At 47.4% G+C, this 22,441-nt stretch overlaps 1 protein-coding gene across 2 annotated transcripts in view; it reads right to left on the reverse strand.

Annotated features, from left to right (window-relative positions):
- LOC115121016 (kelch-like protein 15) overlaps nucleotides 1–20,900 on the reverse strand; it is a 40,879-nt gene extending 19,979 nt beyond the window's left edge. Inside the window, exons 1-7 of one of the 2 annotated variants that reach the window (XM_029650017.2) lie at nucleotides 20,665–20,900; nucleotides 17,124–17,226; nucleotides 16,224–16,362; nucleotides 15,943–16,131; nucleotides 13,481–13,705; nucleotides 13,186–13,347; nucleotides 3,853–4,062 (exon numbers count right to left, since the gene is read on the reverse strand). In XM_029650017.2, coding sequence (XP_029505877.1) covers nucleotides 3,853–4,062; nucleotides 13,186–13,347; nucleotides 13,481–13,705; nucleotides 15,943–16,131; nucleotides 16,224–16,362; nucleotides 17,124–17,143 — 945 coding nt within the window. In that variant the 5' untranslated portion in view covers nucleotides 17,144–17,226; nucleotides 20,665–20,900. The remainder of the gene's footprint in view (nucleotides 1–3,852; nucleotides 4,063–13,185; nucleotides 13,348–13,480; nucleotides 13,706–15,942; nucleotides 16,132–16,223; nucleotides 16,363–17,123; nucleotides 17,227–20,664) is intronic. The other variant, XM_029650019.2, reaches the window with a different exon arrangement.
- Between the last annotated feature and the right edge of the window lie 1,541 nt (nucleotides 20,901–22,441).

A 22,441-nucleotide genomic window follows, 5' to 3' on the forward strand; every position in this document is an offset into this window, starting at 1 on the left:
TCACCGCCTGGTACGGCAACTGCTCCGCCCTCAACCGTAAGGCTCTCCAGAGGGTAGTGAGGTCTGCACAACGCATCACCGGGGGCAAACTACCTGCCCTCCAGGACACCTACACACCACCCGATGTTACAGGAAGGCCATAAAGATCATCAAGGACATCAACCACCCGAACCACTGCCTGTTCACCCCGCTATCATCCAGAAGGCGAGGTCAGTACAGGTGCATCAAAGCTGGGACCGAGAGACTGAAAAACAGCTTCTATCTCAAGGCCATCAGCATGTTAAACAGCAATCACTAACATTGAGTGGCTGCTGCCAACACACTGTCATTGACACTGACCCAACTCCAGCCACTTTAATAATGGGAATTGATGGGAAATGATGTAAATATATCACTAGCTACTTTAAACAATGCTACCTTATATAATGTTACTTACCCTACATTATTCATCTCATATGCATATGTATATACTGTACTCTAGATCATCGACTGCATTCTTATGTCACTAGCCACTTTAACTATGCCACTTTGTTTACTTTGTCTACATACTCATCTCATATGTATATACTGTACTCGATACCATCTACTGTATGCTGCTCTGTACCATCACTCATTCATATATCCTTATGTACATATTCCTTATCCCCTTACACTGTGTATAAGACAGTAGTTTTGGAATTGTTAGTTAGATTACTTGTTGGTTATCACTGCATTGTCGGAACTAGAAGCACAAGCATTTCGCTACACTCGCATTAACATCTGCTAACCATGTGTATGTGACAAATAAAATTTGATTTGATTTGATTTGAAGCTAAGCAGGATTGGTCCTGGATGGGAGACCAGATGCTGCAGGAAGTGGTGTTGGAGGGCCAGGAGGAGGCACCTTTTCCTCTGGTCTAAAAAAAAAGATCCCAATGCCCCAGGGCAGTGACACTGTCTTTCGGATGGGAACGTTAAACGGGTGTCTTGACTTTCTGTGGTCACTAAAGATCCCATGGCACTTATTGTAAGAGTAGGGGTGTTAACCCTGGTGTCCTGGCTAAATTACCAATCTGGCCTTCATACCATCATGGTCACCTAATCATCCCCAGCTTACAATTGGCTCATTCATCTCCTGTAACTATTCCCCAGGTCGTTGCTGTAAATGAGAATGTGTTCTCAGTCAACTTACCTGGTTAAATATTTATTTAACACAGCTATATACATATTATACAAATCATAGACAGATATTGTAGGCACATTAGATATTGTAGATATTATAGAAACATTAAAACACTGACACATTATAGATCTAGATACATTATAGACAGACACACATTATAGACACACAGACATGATAGAGACGTGTATAATGTGTATAATGAGTGTGTAATGTTACATTATAGACATTAAACCTGACATATTAGAGCATGGCTATAACAAGTCTCAACACCCAGTAGCTAGCTCTTCAGTAGGAGCCTTGGTACTCCTCTGGTACCAACACAGAACCCTACGGCTGTATCCTTGTCTCTGTGCGGCAGTAGGAGCGCACCTTGGGTCTGTGGGGCAGTAGGAGCGCACCTGGGGTCTGTGGGGCAGTAGGAGCGCACCTGGGGTCTGTGGGGCAGTAGGAGCGCACCTGGGGTCTGTGGGGCAGTAGGAGCGCACCTGGGGTCTGTGGGGCAGTAGGAGCGCACCTGGGGTCTGTGGGGCAGTAGGAGCGCACCTGGGGTCTGTGGGGCAGTAGGAGCGCACCGTGGGTCTGTGGGGCAGTAGGAGCGCACCGTGGGTCTGTGGGGCAGTAGGAGCGCACCGTGGGTCTGTGGGGCAGTAGGAGCGCACCGTGGGTCTGTGGGGCAGTAGGAGCGCACCGTGGGTCTGTGGGGCAGTAGGAGCGCACCGTGGGTCTGTGGGGCAGTAGGAGCGCACCGTGGGTCTGTGGGGCAGTAGGAGCGCACCGTGGGTCTGTGCGGCAGTAGGAGCGCACCGTGGGTCTGTGCGGCAGTAGGAGCGCACCGTGGGTCTGTGCGGCAGTAGGAGCGCACCGTGGGTCTGTGCGGCAGTAGGAGCGCACCGTGGGTCTGTGCGGCAGTAGGAGCGCACCGTGGGTCTGTGCGGCAGTAGGAGCGCACCGTGGGTCTGTGCGGCAGTAGGAACGCACCGTGGGTCTGTGCGGCAGTAGGAACGCACCGTGGGTCTGTGCGGCAGTAGGAACGCACCGTGGGTCTGTGCGGCAGTAGGAACGCACCGTGGGTCTGTGCGGCAGTAGGAACGCACCGTGGGTCTGTGCGGCAGTAGGAACGCACCGTGGGTCTGTGCGGCAGTAGGAACGCACCGTGGGTCTGTGCGGCAGTAGGAACGCACCGTGGGTCTGTGCGGCAGTAGGAACGCACCGTGGGTCTGTGCGGCAGTAGGAACGCACCGTGGGTCTGTGCGGCAGTAGGAACGCACCTTGGGTCTGTGCGGCAGTAGGAACGCACCTTGGGTCTGTGCGGCAGTAGGATCGCACCTTGGGTCTGTGCGGCAGTAGGAACGCACCGTGGGTCTGTGCGGCAGTAGGAACGCACCGTGGGTCTGTGAGGCAGTAGGAACGCACCGTGGGTCTGTGAGGCAGTAGGAACGCACCTTGGGTCTGTGCGGCAGTAGGAACGCACCTTGGGTCTGTGCGGCAGTAGGAACGCACCTTGGGTCTGTGCGGCAGTAGGAACGCACCTTGGGTCTGTGCGGCAGTAGGAACGCACCTTGGGTCTGTGCGGCAGTAGGATGGTACCTTGGGTCTGTGCGGCAGTAGGATGGTACCTTGGGTCTGTGCGGCAGTAGGATGGTACCTTGGGTCTGTGCGGCAGTAGGATGGTACCTTGGGTCTGTGCGGCAGTAGGATGGTACCTTGGGTCTGTGCGGCAGTAGGAACGCACCTTGGGTCTGTGCGGCAGTAGGAACGCACCGTGGGTCTGTGCGGCAGTAGGAACGCACCGTGGGTCTGTGCGGCAGTAGGAACGCACCGTGGGTCTGTGCGGCAGTAGGAACGCACCGTGGGTCTGTGCGGCAGTAGGAACGCACCGTGGGTCTGTGCGGCAGTAGGAACGCACCGTGGGTCTGTGCGGCAGTAGGAACGCACCGTGGGTCTGTGCGGCAGTAGGAACGCACCGTGGGTCTGTGCGGCAGTAGGAACGCACCGTGGGTCTGTGCGGCAGTAGGAACGCACCGTGGGTCTGTGCGGCAGTAGGAACGCACCGTGGGTCTGTGCGGCAGTAGGAACGCACCGTGGGTCTGTGCGGCAGTAGGAGCGCACCGTGGGTCTGTGCGGCAGTAGGAGCGCACCGTGGGTCTGTGCGGCAGTAGGAGCGCACCGTGGGTCTGTGCGGCAGTAGGAACGCACCGTGGGTCTGTGCGGCAGTAGGAACGCACCGTGGGTCTGTGCGGCAGTAGGAACGCACCCGTGGGTCTGTGCGGCAGTAGGAACGCACCGTGGGTCTGTGCGGCAGTAGGAACGCACCGTGGGTCTGTGCGGCAGTAGGAACGCACCGTGGGTCTGTGCGGCAGTAGGAACGCACCGTGGGTCTGTGCGGCAGTAGGAACGCACCTTGGGTCTGTGCGGCAGTAGGAACGCACCTTGGGTCTGTGCGGCAGTAGGAACGCACCTTGGGTCTGTGCGGCAGTAGGAACGCACCTTGGGTCTGTGCGGCAGTAGGATGGTACCTTGGGTCTGTGCGGCAGTAGGATGGTACCTTGGGTCTGTGCGGCAGTAGGATGGTACCTTGGGTCTGTGCGGCAGTAGGAACGTACCTTGGGTCTGTGCGGCAGTAGGAACGTACCTTGGGTCTGTGCGGCAGTAGGAACGTACCTTGGGTCTGTGTGGCAGTAGGAACGTACCTTGGGTTTGTGCAGCAGTAGGATCTTGCTGTTGACCATGCTGTGTCCGATCATTCCCCTGAACACGGCAGTCTGTGGTCGGACCGAGCGGATGCGGTTGGACCGCGTCTCGACCAGTGGCTGCTCGTTGACGTCGTGGAAGTAGCTGAGAGCCTGGTCCACCTCCTGACGCAGCTGTCGAGAGTAACGATAGAACTCTGACGTCTTCACCTGAGGGAGAGGACGAATTAGTCAGAGGTGATGTCATAAAGGAAGGCAGAATGCTTCATCTTGCAACAGTATCAGTGTGTGTGTGTGTGTGTGTGATATATATAACTCAGCAAAAAAAGAAACGTCCTCTCACTGTCAACTGCGTTTATTTTCTGCAAACTTTAACATGTGTAAATATTTGTATGAACATAACAAGATTCAACAACTGAGACAAACTGAACAAGTTCCACAGACATGTGACTAACAGAACTGGAATAATGTGTCCCTGAACAAAGGGAGGGGGGTCAAAATCAAAAGAAACATTCAGTATCTGGTGTGGCCACCAGCTGCATTAAGTACTGCAGTGCATCTCCTCCTCATGGACTGCACCAGATTTGCCAGTTCTTGCTGTGAGATGTTACCCCACTCTTCCACCAAGGCACCTGCAAGTTCTCGGACATTTCTGGGGAGGAATGGCCCTCAACCCCCGATCCAACATGTCCCAGACGTGCTCAATGGGATTGAGATCCGGGCTCTTCGCTGGCCATGGCAGAACACTGACATTCCTGTCTTGCAGGAAATCTCACACAGAACGAGCAGCATGGCTGGTGGCATTGTATGCTGGAGGGTCATGTCAGGATGAGCCTGCAGGAAGGGTACCACATGAGGGAGGAGGATGTCTTCCCTGTAACGATTGAGCTTGTTGTCATTGCAAGCAGTCCGATGATGCTGTGACACACCGCCCCAGACCATGACGGACCCTCCACCTCCAAATCGATCCCGCGCCAGAGTCCAGGCCTCGGTGTAACGCTCATTCCTTCGACGATAAACGCAAATCCGACCATCACCAATGGTGAGACAAAAACGCAACTTGTCAGTGAAGAGCACTTTTTGCCAGTCCTGTCTGGTCCAGCGACGGGCCCATAGGCGATGTTGTTGCCGGTGATGTCTGGCGAGGACCTAACTTACAACAGGCCTACAAGCCCTCAGTCCAGCCTCTCTCAGCAGTCCAGCCTCTCAGCCCATTACGGACAGTCTGAGCACTGATGGAGGGATTGTGCGTTCCTGGAGTAACAACTCGGGAAGTTGTTGTTGCCATCCTGTATCTGTCCCGCAGGTTTTTTTATTTGTTTTATTTCACCTTTATTTAACCAGGTAAGCAAGTTGAGAACAAGTTCTCATTTACAATTGCGACCTGGCCAAGATAAAGCAAAGCAGTTCGACACATACAACGACACAGAGTTACACATGGAGTAAAACAAACATACAGTCAATAATACAGTAAAAAAAACAAGTCTATATACAATGTGAGCAAATTAGGTGAGAAGGGAGGTAAAGGCAAAAAAGGCCATGGTGGCAAAGTAAATACAATATAGCAAGTAAAACACTGGAATGGTAGTTTTGCAATGGAAGAATGTGCAAAGTAGAAATAAAAATAATGGGGTGCAAAGGAGCAAAATAAATAAAATTAAATACAGTTGGGAAAGAGGTAGTTGTTTGGGCTAAATTATAGGTGGGCTATGTACAGGTGCAGTCATCTGTAAGATGCTCTGACAGTTGGTGCTTAAAGCTAGTGAGGGAGATAAGTGTTTCCAATTTAAGAGATTTTTGTAGTTCGTTCCAGTCATTGGCAGCAGAGAACTGGAAGGAGAGGCGGCCAAAGAAAGAATTGGTTTTGGGGGTGACTAGAGAGATATACCTGCTGGAGCGTGTGCTACAGGTGGGAGATGCTATGGTGACCAGCGAGCTGAGATAAGGGGGGACTTTACCTAGCAGGGTCTTGTAGATGACATGGAGCCAGCGGGTTTGGCGACGAGTATGAAGCGAGGGCCAGCCAACGAGAGCGTACAGGTCGCAATGGTGGGTAGTATATGGGGCTTTGGTGACAAAACGGATTGCACTGTGATAGACTGCATCCAATTTGTTGAGTAGGGTATTGGAGGCTATTTTGTAAATGACATCGCCAAAGTCGAGGATTGGTAGGATGGTCAATTTTACAAGGGTATGTTTGGCAGCATGAGTGAAGGATGCTTTGTTGCGAAATAGGAAGCCAGCCAGGTGTGATGTTCGGATGTACGGATCCTGTGCAGGTGTTGTTACACATGGTCTGCCACTGCGAGGACGATCAGCTGTCCGTCCTGTCTCCCTGTAGCGCTGTCTTAGGCGTCTCACAGTATGGACATTGCAAGTTATTGCCCTGGCCACATCTGCAGTCCTCATGCCTCCTTGCAGCATGCCTAAGGCGCGTTCATGCAGATGAGCAGGGAACCTGGGCATCTTTCTTTTGGTGTTTTTCATAGTCAGTAGAAAGGCCTCTTTAGTGTCCTAAGTTTTCATAACTGTGACCGTAATTGCCTACCGTCTGTAAGCTATTAGTGTCTTAATGACCGTTCCACAGGTGCATGTTCATTAATTGTTTATGGTTCATTGAACAAGCACGGGAAACAGTGTTAAAAACCTTTACAATGAACATCTGTGAAGTTATTTGGATTTTACGAATGATCTTTGAAAGACAGGGTCCTGAAAAAGGGACGTGTGTGTGTGTGTGTGTAATATATATATATATATATATATACACATGTGTGTGTGGGCTTGCCACGATACCAACATTTTACCAGTGATACAATGGCAGGCCAAGTATCGTGATACCACGGTGGAAGAAAATCACTGACCCATCATGCTGTTCGTCCCGTCCCCCGGACGCTTGTTCCTGTTGTCTAAACCTGTCACTGAAATTCACACCCCTACTCAATACAACACATTCAATTTAACTTCACACGGTTCAGTGTATAATACTGTATAGATTGACTGATTTGCTCATATTTACCTGTGATTTGGAGGAATGGGAGGAAGGAGTATACATCAGTGGTGAAGGGAGGATGGATCATAATAATGGCTGGAACGTCACAAATGGAATTGTATCAAACACATATAAGCCATGTGTTTGATACCATTCCACTCCAGCCATTACCACGAGCCCGTCCTCCCCAGTGAAGGTGCCACCAACCTCCTGTGATATATATGCATAATGATCTGCATGTCTCTCAGAACGATCTTCGTGAAGTTTAACGGGTTACTCAACAAAGACTGCCCTCTGTGTCACGGAGACGCTCCACTCCGCCAAAGCTGACTCTCTCGCCTCTGTTCTCATCCTCCTAGATCTATCTGCTGCCTTCAACACCGTGAACCATCCGATCCTCCTCTCCACCCTCAGGGCTGGGCGTCTCAGGCTCTGCACACTCTTGGATTGCATCCTACCTGGCAGGCCGCTCCACCCAGGTGACGTGGAGAGGATCTGTGTCTGCACCACGTACTCTCATTACTGGTGTCCCCCAGGGCTCGGTTCTAGGTCCTCTCCTTTTCTCTCTATACACCAAGTCACTAGGCTCTAGAGGTCGACCGATTATGATTTTTCAACGCCGATACTGATTATTGGAGGACCCCCCAAAAAAACGATACCGATTAATCGGACGATTTTTAAATGTATTTATTTGTAATGACAATTACAACAATACTGAATGAACACTTATTTTAACTTAATATAATACATCAATAAAAATCTATTTAGCCTCAAATAAATAATGAAACATGTTCAATTTGGTTTAAATAATGCAAAATCAAAGTGTTGGAGAAGTAAAAGTGCAATATGTGCCATGTAAAAATGTTTGAGTTCCTTGCTCAGAACATGAGAACATATGAAAGTTGGTGGTTCCTTTTAACATGAGACTTCAATATTCCAAGGTAAGAGGTTTTAGGTTGTAGTTAATATAGTATTTATAGAACTATTTCTCTCTATACCATTTGTATTTCATATACCTTTGACTATTGGATGTTCTTTATAGGCACTATAGTATTGCCAGTGTAACAGTATAGCTTCCGTCCCTCTCCTCGCCCCTACCTGGGCTCGAACCAGGAACACATCGACAACAGCCACACTCAAAGCAGCGTTACCCATCGCTCCACAAAAGCCGCGGCCCATGCAGAGCAAGGGGAACAGCTACTCCAAGTCTCAGAGCGTGTGACATTTGAAACGCTATTAGCGCGCACCCCGCTAACTAGCTAGCCATTTCACATCGGTTACACCAGCCATTAGGCTGATAGGCTTGAAGTCATAAACAGCGCTGTGCTTGCGAAGAGCTGCTGGCAAAACGCACTAAAGTGCTGTTTGAATGAATGCTTACGAGCCTGCTGCTGCCTACCATCGCTCTGTCAGACTGCTCTATCAAATCATAGAGTTAATTATAACATAACACACAGAAATACAAGCCTTAGGTCATTAATATGGTCGAATCCGGAAACTATAATTCCGAAAAAACAAAACATTTATTATTTCAGTGAAATACGGAAGCGTTCGGTATTTTATCTAACGGGTGGCATCCCTAAGTCTAAATATTCTTGTTACATTGCACAACCTTCAATGTTATGTCATAATTACGTAAAATTCTGGCAAATTATTACGCAATGAGCCAGGCTGCCCAAACTGTTGCATATACCCTGACTCTGCGTGCAATGAACGCAAGAGAAGTGACAATTTCACCTGGTTAATATAGCCTGCTAACCTGGATTTCTTTTAGCTAAATATGCAGGTTTAAAAATATATACTTCTGTGTATTGATTTTAAGAAAGGCATTGGTGTTTATGGTTAGGTACAGTCGTCCAACGATTGTGCTTTTTTTGCAAATGCGCTTTTGTTAAATCATCCCCCAGCGTTGCATCGATTATATGCAACACAGGACACGCTAGATAAACTAGTAATATCATCAACCATGTGTAGTTAGCTAGTGATTATGATTGATTGATTGTTTTTTTTATAAGATAAGTTTAATGCTAGCTAGCAACTTACCTTGGCTTATTGCATTCGCGTAACAGGCAGGTTCCTCGTGGAGTGCAATGAAATCAGGTGGTTAGAGCGTTGGACTAGTTAACTGTAAGGTTGCAAGATTGGATCCCCCGAGCTGATAAGGTGAAAATCTGTCGTTCTGCCCCTGAACAAGGCAGTTAACCCACCGTTCCTAGGGAGTCATTGAAAATAAGAATGTGTTCTTAACTGACTTACCTAGTTAAATAAAGGTATTAAAAAAAATAATAATTTAAAGGCAAAAATCGCCGCCCAAAAATACCGATTTCCGATTGTTATGAAAACTTGAAATCGGCCCTAATTAAATCGGACATTCCGATTACTCGGTCGACCTCTACTAGGCTCCGTCATATCCTTACATGGTCTATCATTGCTATGCGGATGACACTCAACTACTTCCCCCGCCTTCTGACACCCAGGTGGCAACATGCATCTCTGCGTGCCTGGCAGATATCTCAGCTTGGCTGTCGGCCCACCACCTCAAGACAGAACTGCTCTTCCTCCCGGGGAAGGTTTGCCCGCTCAAAGACCTCTCCATCATGGTTGACAACTCCAGTGTCCCCCTCCCAGAGTGCAATGAAACTTGGCATGACCCAGGACAACACCCTGTCGTTCTGTGCAAACATCAAAGCAGTGACTCGCTCCTGCAGGTTTATGCTCTACAACATCTGTAGAGTACGACCCTACCTCACACAGGAAGCGGTGCAGGTCCTAATCCAGGCACTTGTCATCTCCTGTCTGGACTACTGCAACTATGTGTAGGCTGGGCTCCCCGCTTGTGCCATCAAACCCCTGCAACTTATCCAGAACGCAAGTTCTCTCATGTCAGCCTGCTCCTCCACACACTCCACTGGCTTCCAGTTGAAGCTCGCATCCACAACAAGACCATGGTGCTTACCTACGGAACCTGCCCCCCCCATCAGGCTATGCTCAAACCCTACACCCCAACCCGAGTACTCCGTTCTGTCACCTCTGGTCTCTTGGCCCTCCCACCCCTACGGGAGGGCAGCTCCTGCTCAGCCCAGTCCAAGTTCTTCTCTCTCCTGGCACCCCAATGGTGGAACCAGCTTCCCCCTGAAGTTAGGACAGCAGAGTCTCTGCCCATCTTCCAAAAACATCTGAAAGACTACCTCTTCAAACATGATAACAAATTGCAAAAATACACTTGATCACGCCCCCCCCTCTAGCTCTTACTCCACTGACAGCTGCGTTATTGAGGAACATTTTACTTTCTATGACTGTGATATGTGGTTGTCCCTCCTAGCTATCTTAAGATGAAGGCACTAACTGTAGGGCACTCTGGATAAGAGCTTCTGCTAAATGACCAACATTTAAAAATGTAAATACAATTGTGTCAGTAAGGGGAAATGAAACCTTCTTTACTCTTTAGCTAAGACACACACTCTCCCTCCCTTCCTCACACACTCTCCCTCCCTTCCTCACACACTCTCCCTCCCTTCCTCACACACTCTCTCCACCTCTCTCATAAACACCCCCCCTCTCAGTCTCCCTCTCGCTCATAAACACACACCCTCTCAGTCTCCCTCTCTCTCATAAACACCCCCTCCCTCTCAGTCTCCCCTCTCAGTCTCCCTCATAAACACCCCTCTCAGTCTCCCTCATAAACACCCCCTCTCAGTCTCCCTCTCGCTCATAAACACCCCCTCTCAGTCTCCCTCATAAACACCCCCCTCCCTCTCTCCAGTCTCCCTCTCTCTCATAAACACCCCCTCTCAGTCTCCCTCATAAACACCCCTCTCAGTCTCCCCTCTCTCTCATAAACACCCCCTCTCAGTCTCCTCATAAACACCCCCCCTCAGTCTCCACCCCCCTCAGTCTCCCTCATAAACACCCCCTCTCAGTCTCCCTCTAAACGCTCATAAACACACACCACCCTCTCTCTGTCTCCATCTCAGTCTCATAAACACCTCCCTCCCTCTCTGTCTCCAGTCTCATTTCGCACACACCCCTCTCTCTCCCTCGTCCCCCGTCTCTCAACTCCCCCTCTCCAACTCTCCCGTCTCCCTCGCTCATAAACACACACCCCTCTCTGTCTCCCTCATACACACACCCCTCTCTCAGTCTCCCTCTCTCAACCCCCCTCTCCGTCTCCCTCTCTCTCATAAACACACACCCCTCTCTCCGTCTCCCTCTCAACCCCCTCCCCTCTCCGTCTCCCTCTCTCTCATAAACACACACCCCTCTCTCCGTCTCCCTCTCTCAACCCCCCCTCTCCGTCTCCGTCTCTCTCTCATAAACACACACCCCTCTCTGTCTCTCCCTCCCACAAACACACACTGCTCCCAACTTTTTAAACATTTGGCACCAAACAGAATTGAAGGAGCACCAGAAATAAATAGATTTGATATAGTTCAAGCTTTCATTAGGACAATATGAATCCTACCTTTTGAAGCACAACTCATGAGTAGCAAACCCCTTTCCTTTCTTCCTGTGTCAGATGTGCCTAAACCTACTGTCAAGTTACCAGTTGTTTGTTATCAAACCAATAATTAGTCAACCCAGATTAGTTTAAAATGGCCTGTAACATTTGTGAAATTATATAAAATGTGTGTGAATTCTGAATTCAAAGAAAGAAAGGCATCTCCTGTAACATGGGTCATATGTTTTCTTTGCTGTACAGCAAAGCAGTGCACCATTTCCCCTCTCTGACACGCAGAGGCTGAATCACAGTGAGCTTTCAAAATCTATTCAGACTGGTCTGTGCTCTTGGTTAGAACAGGCAATTCAATTATACAATGTGTCAACACTGCTCGCTTTGCACGCTGCTCCAAAATAACAAATGTACAACAGAAGACTCAGAGTCTGGGTCTGCATCTCCGCTCGCCATCACGGCTAAATTATATTTTTCAAAACTGACGGCGGAATAGATGAGCTTGAAGAGCGGACGGAGAGAAGCAGGTGAGTGAGGGCAGGTAGGGGATGTGAGATGCCGGACAGAGAGAAGCAGGTGAGTGAGGGCAGGTAGGGGATGTGAGATGCCGGACGGAGAGAAGCAGGTGAGTGAGGGCAGGTAGGGGATGTGAAGAGCGGACGGAGAGAAGCAGGTGAGTGAGGGCAGGTAGGGGATGTGAGATGCCGGACGGAGAGAAGCAGGTGAGTGAGGGCAGGTAGGGGATGTGAAGAGCGGACGGAGAGAAGCAGGTGAGTGAGGGCAGGTAGGGGATGTGAAGAGCGGACGGAGAGAAGCAGGTGAGTGAGGGCAGGTAGGGGATGTGAAGAGCGGACGGAGAGAAGCAGGTGAGTGAGGGCTGGTAGGGGATGTGAAGAGCAGACGGAGAGAAGCAGGTGAGTGAGGGCTGGTAGGGGATGTGAAGAGCGGACGGAGAGAAGCAGATGAGTGAGGGCAGGTAGGGGATGTGAAGAGCGGACGGAGAGAAGCAGGTGAGTGAGGGCAGGTAGGGGATGTGAAGAGCGGACGGAGAGAAGCAGGTGAGTGAGGGCAGGTAGGGGATGTGAAGAGCGGACGGAGAGAAGCAGGTGAGTGAGGGCAGGTAGGGGATGTGAAGAGCGGACGGAGAGAAGCAGGTGAGAGGGCTGGTAGGAGATGTGAAGAGCAGACGGAGAGAAGCAGGTGAGTGAGGGCTGGTAGGGGATGTGAAGAGCGGACGGAGAGAAGCAGGTGAGTGAGGGCAGGTAGGGGATGTGAAGAGCGGACGGAGAGAAGCAGGTGAGTGAGGGCTGGTAGGGGATGTGAAGAGCGGATGGAGAGAAGCAGGTGAGTGAGGGCAGGTAGGGGATGTGAAGAGCGGACGGAGAGAAGCAGGTGAGTGAGGGCAGGTAGGGGATGTGAAGAGCGGACGGAGAGAAGCAGGTGAGTGAGGGCAGGTAGGGGATGTGAAGAGCGGACGGAGAGAAGCAGGTGAGTGAGGGCTGGTAGGGGATGTGAAGAGCGGACGGAGAGAAGCAGGTGAGTGAGGGCTGGTAGGGGATGTGAAGAGCGGACGGAGAGAAGCAGGTGAGTGAGGGCTGGGAGGGGATGGGGTTGGTTCATTTACAGCTGCCACACGTGATATACACATGAAAGTGAAGTGGATATCATTGGACCTGTTTATACCAGAGACTAGTCAATGTTGCTTCAATTCAACTGACTTTATAAACATATTATAACAGGCGCCAGCAGGTTCTTTAGATCGGTAGGGCTGAAAAACTTGGTAGTATCATATGAAACATTACTACGGTACTCTAAAATGTTGGTATCATAAGCATCAGTACCGTGATACTACCGTAGTACCGGTGTAGTGTAACACTATTTGTGTGCGTCCTACCTTCTCGAAGACGTTAGCGGCGGTCATGAGGCAGAAGCGTAGAGACTGGACGACAGTGTCTGTGTGTCTCCAGCGGCGGCGGTCGTGTCGGAGCCAGGCCTGGACAGACTCATACAGCTCTATCTCTGGGAACCGACTCAGGGCATCACTGTCCAGGTACGCCTGACACACACACACAATAATATATCACCTGTTTTAAAGAGTTCAAAGCATCACTGTTCAGGTACACACACACACACACACACACACACACACAGAGTTAACTAGGGGGTGCAAGTCAGTTCGTCCACCACACCTGCAGTCTCTCCAGGCTGAGGTAGAGCAAGAAGTCAGGTTTGCTCATCAGAGGAACAAAGTTCTCCAGCAGGAAGTTGTCGAGCTGCTCCTGCACGCCCTCCACCCCCACGCTGAAGTCCTCCAGAAGTCTCATCACCTCGGCACAGTTCTCCAGACAGATCTTAGACAGCAGGAAGGAACAGCAGAACTCTACCACCTCCGTCAGCTGGACGTACATGGCAGCCTAGAGGGTCAGGAGACAGTGACAGATCTTAGTCAGCTAGACGTACATGGCAGCCTAGAGGGTGAGGAGACAGTGACAGATCTTAGTCAGCTTAGTCAGCCTAGAGGGTGAGGAGACAGTGACATGGCAGCCTAGAGGGTGAGGAGACAGTGACAGATCTTAGTCAGCTGGACGTACATGGCAGCCTAGAGGGTGAGGAGACAGTGACAGATCTTAGTCAGCTGGACGTACATGGCAGCCTAGAGGGTGAGGAGACAGTGACAGATCTTAGTCAGCTGGGCGTACATGGCAGCCTAGAGGGTGAGGAGACAGTGACAGATCTTAGTCAGCTGGGGCCAGTTGCACCAGTTGGTCATAAGCATTGGTGGAAAAAGTACCCAATTTTCATACTTGAGTAAAGATACCTGACTCAAGTTAAAGTCATCCAGTAAAAGACTACTTGAGTAAAAGTTAAGTATATTTAAAACCAAATACCTTTTAAGTATCAAAAGTAAAAGTATAAATAATTTCAAATTCTTATATTAAGCACAAACGGCATCATTTACAAGTTTTTTATGGAGAGCCAGGGGCACACTCCAACACTCAGACATCATTTACAAATGAAGCATGTGTGATTAGTGAGTCTGCCAGATCAGAGGCAGTAGGGATGACCAGGGATGTTCTCCTGATAAGTGTGTGAATTAGACCATTTTGCTGTCCTGTTAAGTATTCAAAATATACTTTGGAGTGTCAGGGAAAACGTATGGAGTAAAAGGACATTATTTTCTTTAGGACTGTAATAAAGTAAAAGTTGTCAAAATTATAAATATTAAAGTAAAGATATCCCAAAAACTATTTAAGTAGTACTTGAAAGTATTTTTACTTAAGTACTTTACACCACTGGTCGTAACTCTACGCCCGGCGTAAAATGCGTTCTACACTGGACCTAAACATTATACCTGTTTACTTTCTGACGGGCCACTCCCAGGTGGTGAGGGTAGGCAACAACACACGCTTATCCTCAACACAGGGACTCCTCAGTGCTGCGTGCTTACTCCCATCCTGTACTCCCTGTTCACCCACGACTGCATGGCCGTGCACGACTCCAACACAATCATTAAGTTTGTCGACGATGCAACGATGGTAGGCCTGATCACAGATGACAATGAGACAGCCTTTAGGAAGGTGGTCAGAGACCTGGCATTATGGTGCCAGGACAACAACCTCTCCCTCAACGTCAGCAAGACAAGTCGATGGGGCTGTAGTGGAGCGGATCGAGAGCTTCAACTTCCTGTGTCCACATCACTAAGGAACTATCACGGTCCAAACACACCAACACAGTCGTGAAGAAGGCACCCCAATGCCTCTTCCCCCTCAGGAGGCCAAAAATATTTGACATGGGCCCTCACACACACTCTTCACATACGCTGCTGCTACTCTTTATTGTCTATCCTGATTACCTAGTCACTTTTACCCCACTTGCATGTACATACTGTATTACCTAAACTACCACGTATCCCTCCCTGCACATTGACTCGGTACCGGTACTCTTTGTATATAGCCTCATTATTGTTATGTTGTGTTAGCATTTCCTTTTTTATTTGGCAAATGTTTCTTACTTTTAAACACTGGAATGTTGGGAAAGCGCTCATAAGTAAGCATTTCACTGTCTACACCTGTTGTATTCGGCGCAAGTAACGTTTTCAGCGGGGACACCATTTTGTCTGGCTGATTTTCTGGGAACCCTATTTGTTTTGCAAGAAATTCTGGCAACCCCACCCTAAATTGTATGACAACCTTAAAAAATCGTCCAATTTAGATGTCCAAATCAGTAAACAACCTTCAAACAGACACATTTTCTCTAATAGCAGCTGTTTAACTGGTTAAACAAAGGTTAGCCATGTGCTGGAAAAAATATAGGTCCAAGAAGTTGCCGCGACTTACTAGCAGGTTCTTTTTCAATGTCACATACTCCAGTGAGTGTAATTAGCTCCAATGAGTAATAATCTCAATATTAGGAGTTGAGAAATAAAGTTGATGTCATTAGAAGATATTCTTATATTTTCTACTGTCTGTACATAATTCATAATGTATTTATTCTCTTGTTGTTTGCGATATTCATAAAAACAGTGGGGGAATAAAATCACTTTAAAAATATATTTTTGCGTACCCCCTACAGTACCTCCACGGACACCTAGGGGGCCCCAGTCCCCAGGTTGAATACCCCTGGCTCAGAGGGTTAAAGGTCTGTGTGTTACCTGTAGTATCTCCTGCACAGTGACCATGCTGAGCTCCAGTGAACCGTAGTACATGAACCTCAGGACGTGGCCGAAGCCGGCAGCCGTTAACCCCTTCATGTGGATCTTGTCCTGATCTCTCTCTCTCATGTCTGCTGTGAACATGACACGGAAGTAGTCACTCTGGGTCGCCAGCAGGGCCTTGTGTGCCTGGAGGAGGGGATAACATTAAATTACATGTTAGTGAAACTGTGTGTGTGTGTGTGTGTGTGTGTGTGTGTGTGTGTGTGTGTGTGTGTAACATGGAAGTGGTGTTCCTCTATCAGCAGCGTGACGTCCAATAGGAGCCTCTCCTCGTACAGCGCCCGGAACCCTGAGGACACGCTTCCATCATGAACCTGGGACAGGTACACCTCCACCTCCCCCCCCGACATCACACACCTGGAGGAGGAGGGATGAGCTTAATAACACTTTTCTCCAGTAAGGAGAGGGATCAATAACACACTGGTAGTATGACAGTACTAATGCTTTACCGTTCAACCACAGACCGATGAAAGAGTAGAAAACCATGTCACCATGTCACTCAAAAGGGATCCGTCACACTACAGACCAAACACAATGCTGTGTTTCTCTCTAACACGTGTGTAAGACAGTCTCTGGAATGACGTCAAGAACATTCAACATTCACACCTCAGCAGTTCAGCTCTCGCACACACAGGCACTGAAATACACACCCACACAGAAATGGGTGCTGCGTGCGTACACACACACACACACGCACGCACGCACGCACGCACGCACACACACACACGCGCGCGCGCTTACGCTTCAAACACCCCGACAGTGTCTTTGAGCTAAATAGTACGCAACATCGGGATATGTGTGCAACAACATTTCAACATTCACCTTCTGCTACCATTTCTGTCAAGCCGTCTACGCATAGAGTTTGATGCATACGTTGGATAGTATGCACCACACTGAACGCACTGCAACTGCCTCTGCAACACAATGCTGCAAGGCAAATGCAGTGTTTCATTGGAAATTAATGTAATTCTGGTGTACCAAAATGCAATGACTCTGTCGGTGTGTTCGAAGCGTCACACACTAGCAGCAAACCCATCCACAAACAATCAGATACAAATGCATGCACAAACACACTATTCACTCCCACACACACACACACACACACACTGCACACTCACCTCTGATTGGCCACGGGCATGTCAGAGGGGGTATTCCGAGCCAATCAGAGGACAGTGGCCCTTGTGTCCGGGGAGAAACTAACAACGCCCTTCTCTGAATCACCTGGACGACAAACCCAAAATTAAATTGTTCATCAAAACTGTATGTTGAAAATCAATACAAAAGATTATTCAAACCAAGCCGTGGCCTAGACCTAAAGCTACTGAGAATGTTTGGTCAGATGTGTGAATATAACTTTTTCCTGAAAGAGGAGAACGCGTGCTGAGACTCCAAGGACCCCATTCCTATACTCAAATTATATTTCTTCCATTCTTTCCTCCTGGCCAGATAAAAAGGCTGCTAGAAGGCCAGCATCCCTGACTCTTCACTGTTGACGTTGAGACTGGTGTTTTGCGGGTACTATTTAATGAAGCTACCAGTTGAGGACTTGTTTGGCGTCTGTTTCTCAAACTAAACACTCTAATGTACTTGTCCTTTTGCTAAGTTGTGCACCGGGGCCTCCCACTCGTCTTTCTATTCTGCCCAGTTTGCGCCATTCTGTGAAGGGAGTAGTACACAGCGTTGTAGAGAGAACTTCAGTTTCTTGGCAATTTCTCGCATGGAATAGCCTTCATTTCTCAGAAGAAAGACTTTTGTTTCTGGCCATTTTGAGCCTGTAATCGAACCCACAAATGCTGATGCTTCAGATACTCAACTAGTCTAAAGGCCAGTTTTATTGCTTCTTTAAATCAGGACAACAGTCTTCAGCTGTGCTTACATAATTGATAAAAGGGTTTTCTATTGATCAATTAGCATTTTAAAATTATAAACTTCCATTAGCTAACACAACGTGCCATTGGACCAGAGGAATGATGGTTGCTGATAATGGTCCTCTGTACGCCTATGTAGATATTCCGTTTCCAGCTGCAATAGTCATTTACAACATTAACAATGTCTACGCTGTATTTATGAACAATTTCATGTTATTTTAATGGACAAAAATAATGTGCTTGTCTTTCAAAAACAAGGACATTTCTAAGTGACCCCAATCTTTTGAATGGTAGTGTACATTATGGGAAACATTCCTCATTCAGTCATAATTAGCAGTAGAATAATGGATTGGCATGTATTTACCATCATCAACTTTTAGAAGATCAGTAGGAAAGTTAAGCTAATCATTTAAACCACCAACATTTATTCACATTCACTGAACATTTAGTATTTAAAACTCAAACATTCATTTTCCAGATGCTTTTTATATAATCCTGCAGACCATTTATCATTCTCCTCCATACTTTATATTCCAATGCATCCAACATTATGCATGCCCACCATGGTATTGGGCAGATGGTGAAATTTGAGAACTCATCTTGTTTAGAAAACTAAACCTAGGGGCTCCCGAGTGGCACAGCGGTCTAAGGCACTGCATCGCATTGCTAGAGGCGTCAATACAGACCCGGGTTCGATCCCTGGCTATATCACAACCGGCCATGATCAGGAGTCTCATTGGCCCAGCGTCATCCGGGTTAGGGGAGGGTTTGGCTGGAGTGGATTTACTTTGCTCATCGCGCTCTAGCGACCCCTTGTGGCAGACCGGGTGCCTGCAGGCTGACCTCTCGTCAGTTGAACGGTGTTTCCTCCGATATATTGGTGCGGCTGGCTTCTGGGTTAAGTGGGCGGGTGTTAAGAAGCACGGTTTGGCGGGTCATGTTTCGGATGAAGCAATGAGAGAACATTGAAATTGGGCATATATATATATATATATATGTGTAAATAAAATAATTAAACCCTGGTTATCTTATTGCAGCGCACATTGTATACATTTTGCCCAGCTGTTTTTAGAGAAGATTGTATTGCAAGGTATGCGATATGTGTAGGCTGCATTTACATCCTAGATAGAAGCAGGCCATTGGCTGCCTTCATCATGAGGGGTATGTACGGGAGTTCTGATTTGTTCTAAGCTTAGCAGTTTGGCAAATTTGCCTGAGCAGACAGTGTGAAAATATACTTTGTATGAGGAACATATACACAAATAATCAGCTCCTCCCTCGTTTTTCAGCCCACCACCTAAAGTCATCGATCACATGACACCATTCAATCCTACATGAAGACTCAATAGCACCACAGAGTTTCTAAACCCAGAGCTGCAACATTGGGAGACTTCCGGGAACGCTTGCGAAACAGACCAGGCCGGGGTTTGAGAAGTCAATGAGAGAAGTGAAAAATTATTCCTTAGTTCACTTTTCCAAAATCTAAAGGCACAACCTAGATTCGAGCCAACGTCTTAGGTATTACTCCAACCGTTTTCATTTTTTGTCAAAAACAACTTTTTATGGAAGGAGTGGCTTTGATTTGACGCCCTGCACATGCGTAGTTCAGAGCGAACGACTGTTTCTATGCATGAGCTTAGCTAGCCAACGTCACCATGACGTCGCCTACACGTGTGATCAGGGATTTTTATTGGAGAAGCAGTTTCTGCCTATCTTCATACTGTACTGTCTTTGATAACTGATTTAATGTGGCTTCAATGCGCTAAGACGGTGTCTCGTGGAGACTTAACATTCGCAGTTTGAGCTACTCCAGGAAGTGACGTTGCAGGCTAGCTCAGTACTGCCCCTCTCATTGAGAAACTCCAGTTGAGGGCCGACAGGGGTACTGTTTTTTTTATTTAACTAGGCAAGTCAGTTAATAAGAACAAATTCAAACAAAAGAACAAAATGATGGCCTACTATTAGCAACTCAATTATCTTTAACTTTTTCTGAGTGCGATTTTTTTTTAAATCTGTTTCAGAACATGTATTAGAAGCAATTATTGGTACCATGATTATCTTCTAAACTTTTTTTTTTTACAAGATGATTGTCATTTTTCCATTCACTAAAATTGAGGGTTCCTGTTTTTTGCTAACAATGCATGCAGTATCGCAGTCGGAACTTCCGTGGCTTTAATGAAAGGGGACATTCGTTTTCCCCTGGAATGGATGTTATGGTTGTCATGGAGATGGTACCTTTTGGGGGCCTCGAGGCCAGTCTCGAGTTTAGCTGACAGCATGCTGAGGGGACGCTCACATTTCCTTTGTTTATGTTTGCCCTGATCTAAAGACAGACACACAGAGAGAGAGAGACAGAGAGAGAGAGAAAAACTTATGTTCTTCAAACCTAGCTAGAAATTTAAAAAATTATATGAATTAAATCATGATTGTAATTTAGCTAGTGCATTTAATTGACTCAAAACACGTCTATAGACTCACCATGTAATCTTTGATCTAATCGTGTTGGCTAGCAAACTAACGTTAGCTAAACCAGTCATTTATTTTGTAAACTCTGAGTTTAACCAGTGAGCTCGCGCAGTCGAGGGAATCACAGCTTGATTATTTTCCACGCAAGGCCATGACAGGAGTGTCAAATTGATAGTCAATGTAGCTATCCAACTTGCTAACGGCAATACACACTGAATTGCAATCTAAACTCTTCAAATATAACGGTCACGAATAACAGTGACTGGTAGCTCACGACATCCCGTGTAATTACCCAGCTAGTTTAGCAGACTAAAATGTCTCTTACCTCGGCGCTGCGAGTCCCCACAACCCCTCTTCGACCAGACAGACCTGGCTCCTTCTGACATGGGCTGCGGGTGTATAGCCGAGATCAAGAAAAAGGACAATAAAAAAGCATCGCCGAAGATTCCTTATCGTCCATTTAGAATCCCCCTGCGGCTTCAATTTTTCGTTCTTTTAACTGGATATCAAAATACTGTTTGTCCATGAAGTCCATAGCCATTGCAGACGCCATATTATTCTCTGCACTGACGTAATTTCCTGAGGTATAGCCCATTCGAACGGAACTGTAGTGGCGTCGTTGTGCATTGAAGTGAGCCTGTCAATCAAAATCACCAAGCAGGTGTACTATACTGAGCCAACCTGGGATTATAGACCTGCAGTGCAGAATAATTGAGGAGCGATTATAGAGCTGCAGTACAGAATAATTAAGGCCTCTCTTCCTCATACTGACCTTGTAATGAACTATTCTCTCTCTCACTCTCTCGCTCTCTTTTTGTGTTGACCCTTGTATTTTATTTGTATTTCTTTCTATGCACACTCACATGTCCTTACACACTCACACACAGTGACACTCCAACACACACACACACAAACACTCACTGTATCCCTGCACATTGTAAATATGGTACTAGAACTGACTGACCCTGTATAGAGTATGCTTACTTACTTTCTTGTATTTTTCTTATTTCTTGTGTTTTTGTTCTACCTTGTTATTTTTTGTATTACATAATTATTGAGAACTGCATTGTTGGGTTTAGAGCTTGCAAGAAAGGCATTTCACTGTACGTGTGCACATGAGATTTAAAAAACATGAAACTTGGAAAGAGTGCAGTCATTGATCTAGGTTCAGAGGCCTCTTGGCAGAGGCAATAGCAAGTAGCATGCTCACACCCCATCTTCCATAATAATGTAGCGACCCACACAGACAGCTGTGTGTTATGTGTTAGACTATTAGTTGGTTGTGTTGTACTTACCAGTACCCAGTGTTCGCGGGGTCGCTATCTGCCAATCACAGGAATGCCTGGAATGTTCTGATGCCGGGCATCCTGATGGTTGGCAGAGTGGTGTGGGGGGGGTTTAGTCATTGTTCTCTCCCTTACGTCTGGCCTTCACAAGAGAAGGTCACGGTTGTTTTATAGGGTATCCTTCATTTATTTGGCGTGGGCTACGGTCGAACAGTAGCCTGTGTGAAGTTGGGTTAATAAACCGTAAACTCAATCCTCTGTCTGGACATTTGTTCCCTTATGATCTAGTCAGGTCATTAAAATAACAATAAAGGCAATTGAATCACTGCATGGTAGACATTCTTGTCTCCAATAGGGCAGTGTTTATGAATCTGTCCCCAGATACATTTACAGGTGGGGAACAACATTGAAAACTGTACACTAATGAGCAGAGCTGTAACCTACTGTTCTGGTCTGGTCATACATATGCATCAATCACAGGTTATGGAAACAAGGATATACTGTATATTAGTTTGTTATAGATATATGGTGGAAAGGAAAATGTAAAAATACAAAATAAACCTAGCCAGTATAGTTCAGATCAGCATGATAGTGTGAAAAGGGACATATCTATCTACCTTTTATATAACACCCCTTCCGTGGCCTCCAACTGCTCTTAAACGCTAGTAAAATTAAATGCATGCTCTTCAGCCAATCGCCGCCCGCACCCGCCCGCCCGTCTAGCATCACTACTCTGCACGGTTCTGATTTAGAATATCGTTGTTTGTGCAGAACTGCTTTGCTTTATCTTGGCCAGGTCGCAGTTGTAAATGAGAA

Source organism: Oncorhynchus nerka, linkage group LG6 (genome assembly GCF_034236695.1).
Source record: "Oncorhynchus nerka isolate Pitt River linkage group LG6, Oner_Uvic_2.0, whole genome shotgun sequence".
NCBI classification, from domain to species: domain Eukaryota; kingdom Metazoa; phylum Chordata; class Actinopteri; order Salmoniformes; family Salmonidae; genus Oncorhynchus; species Oncorhynchus nerka.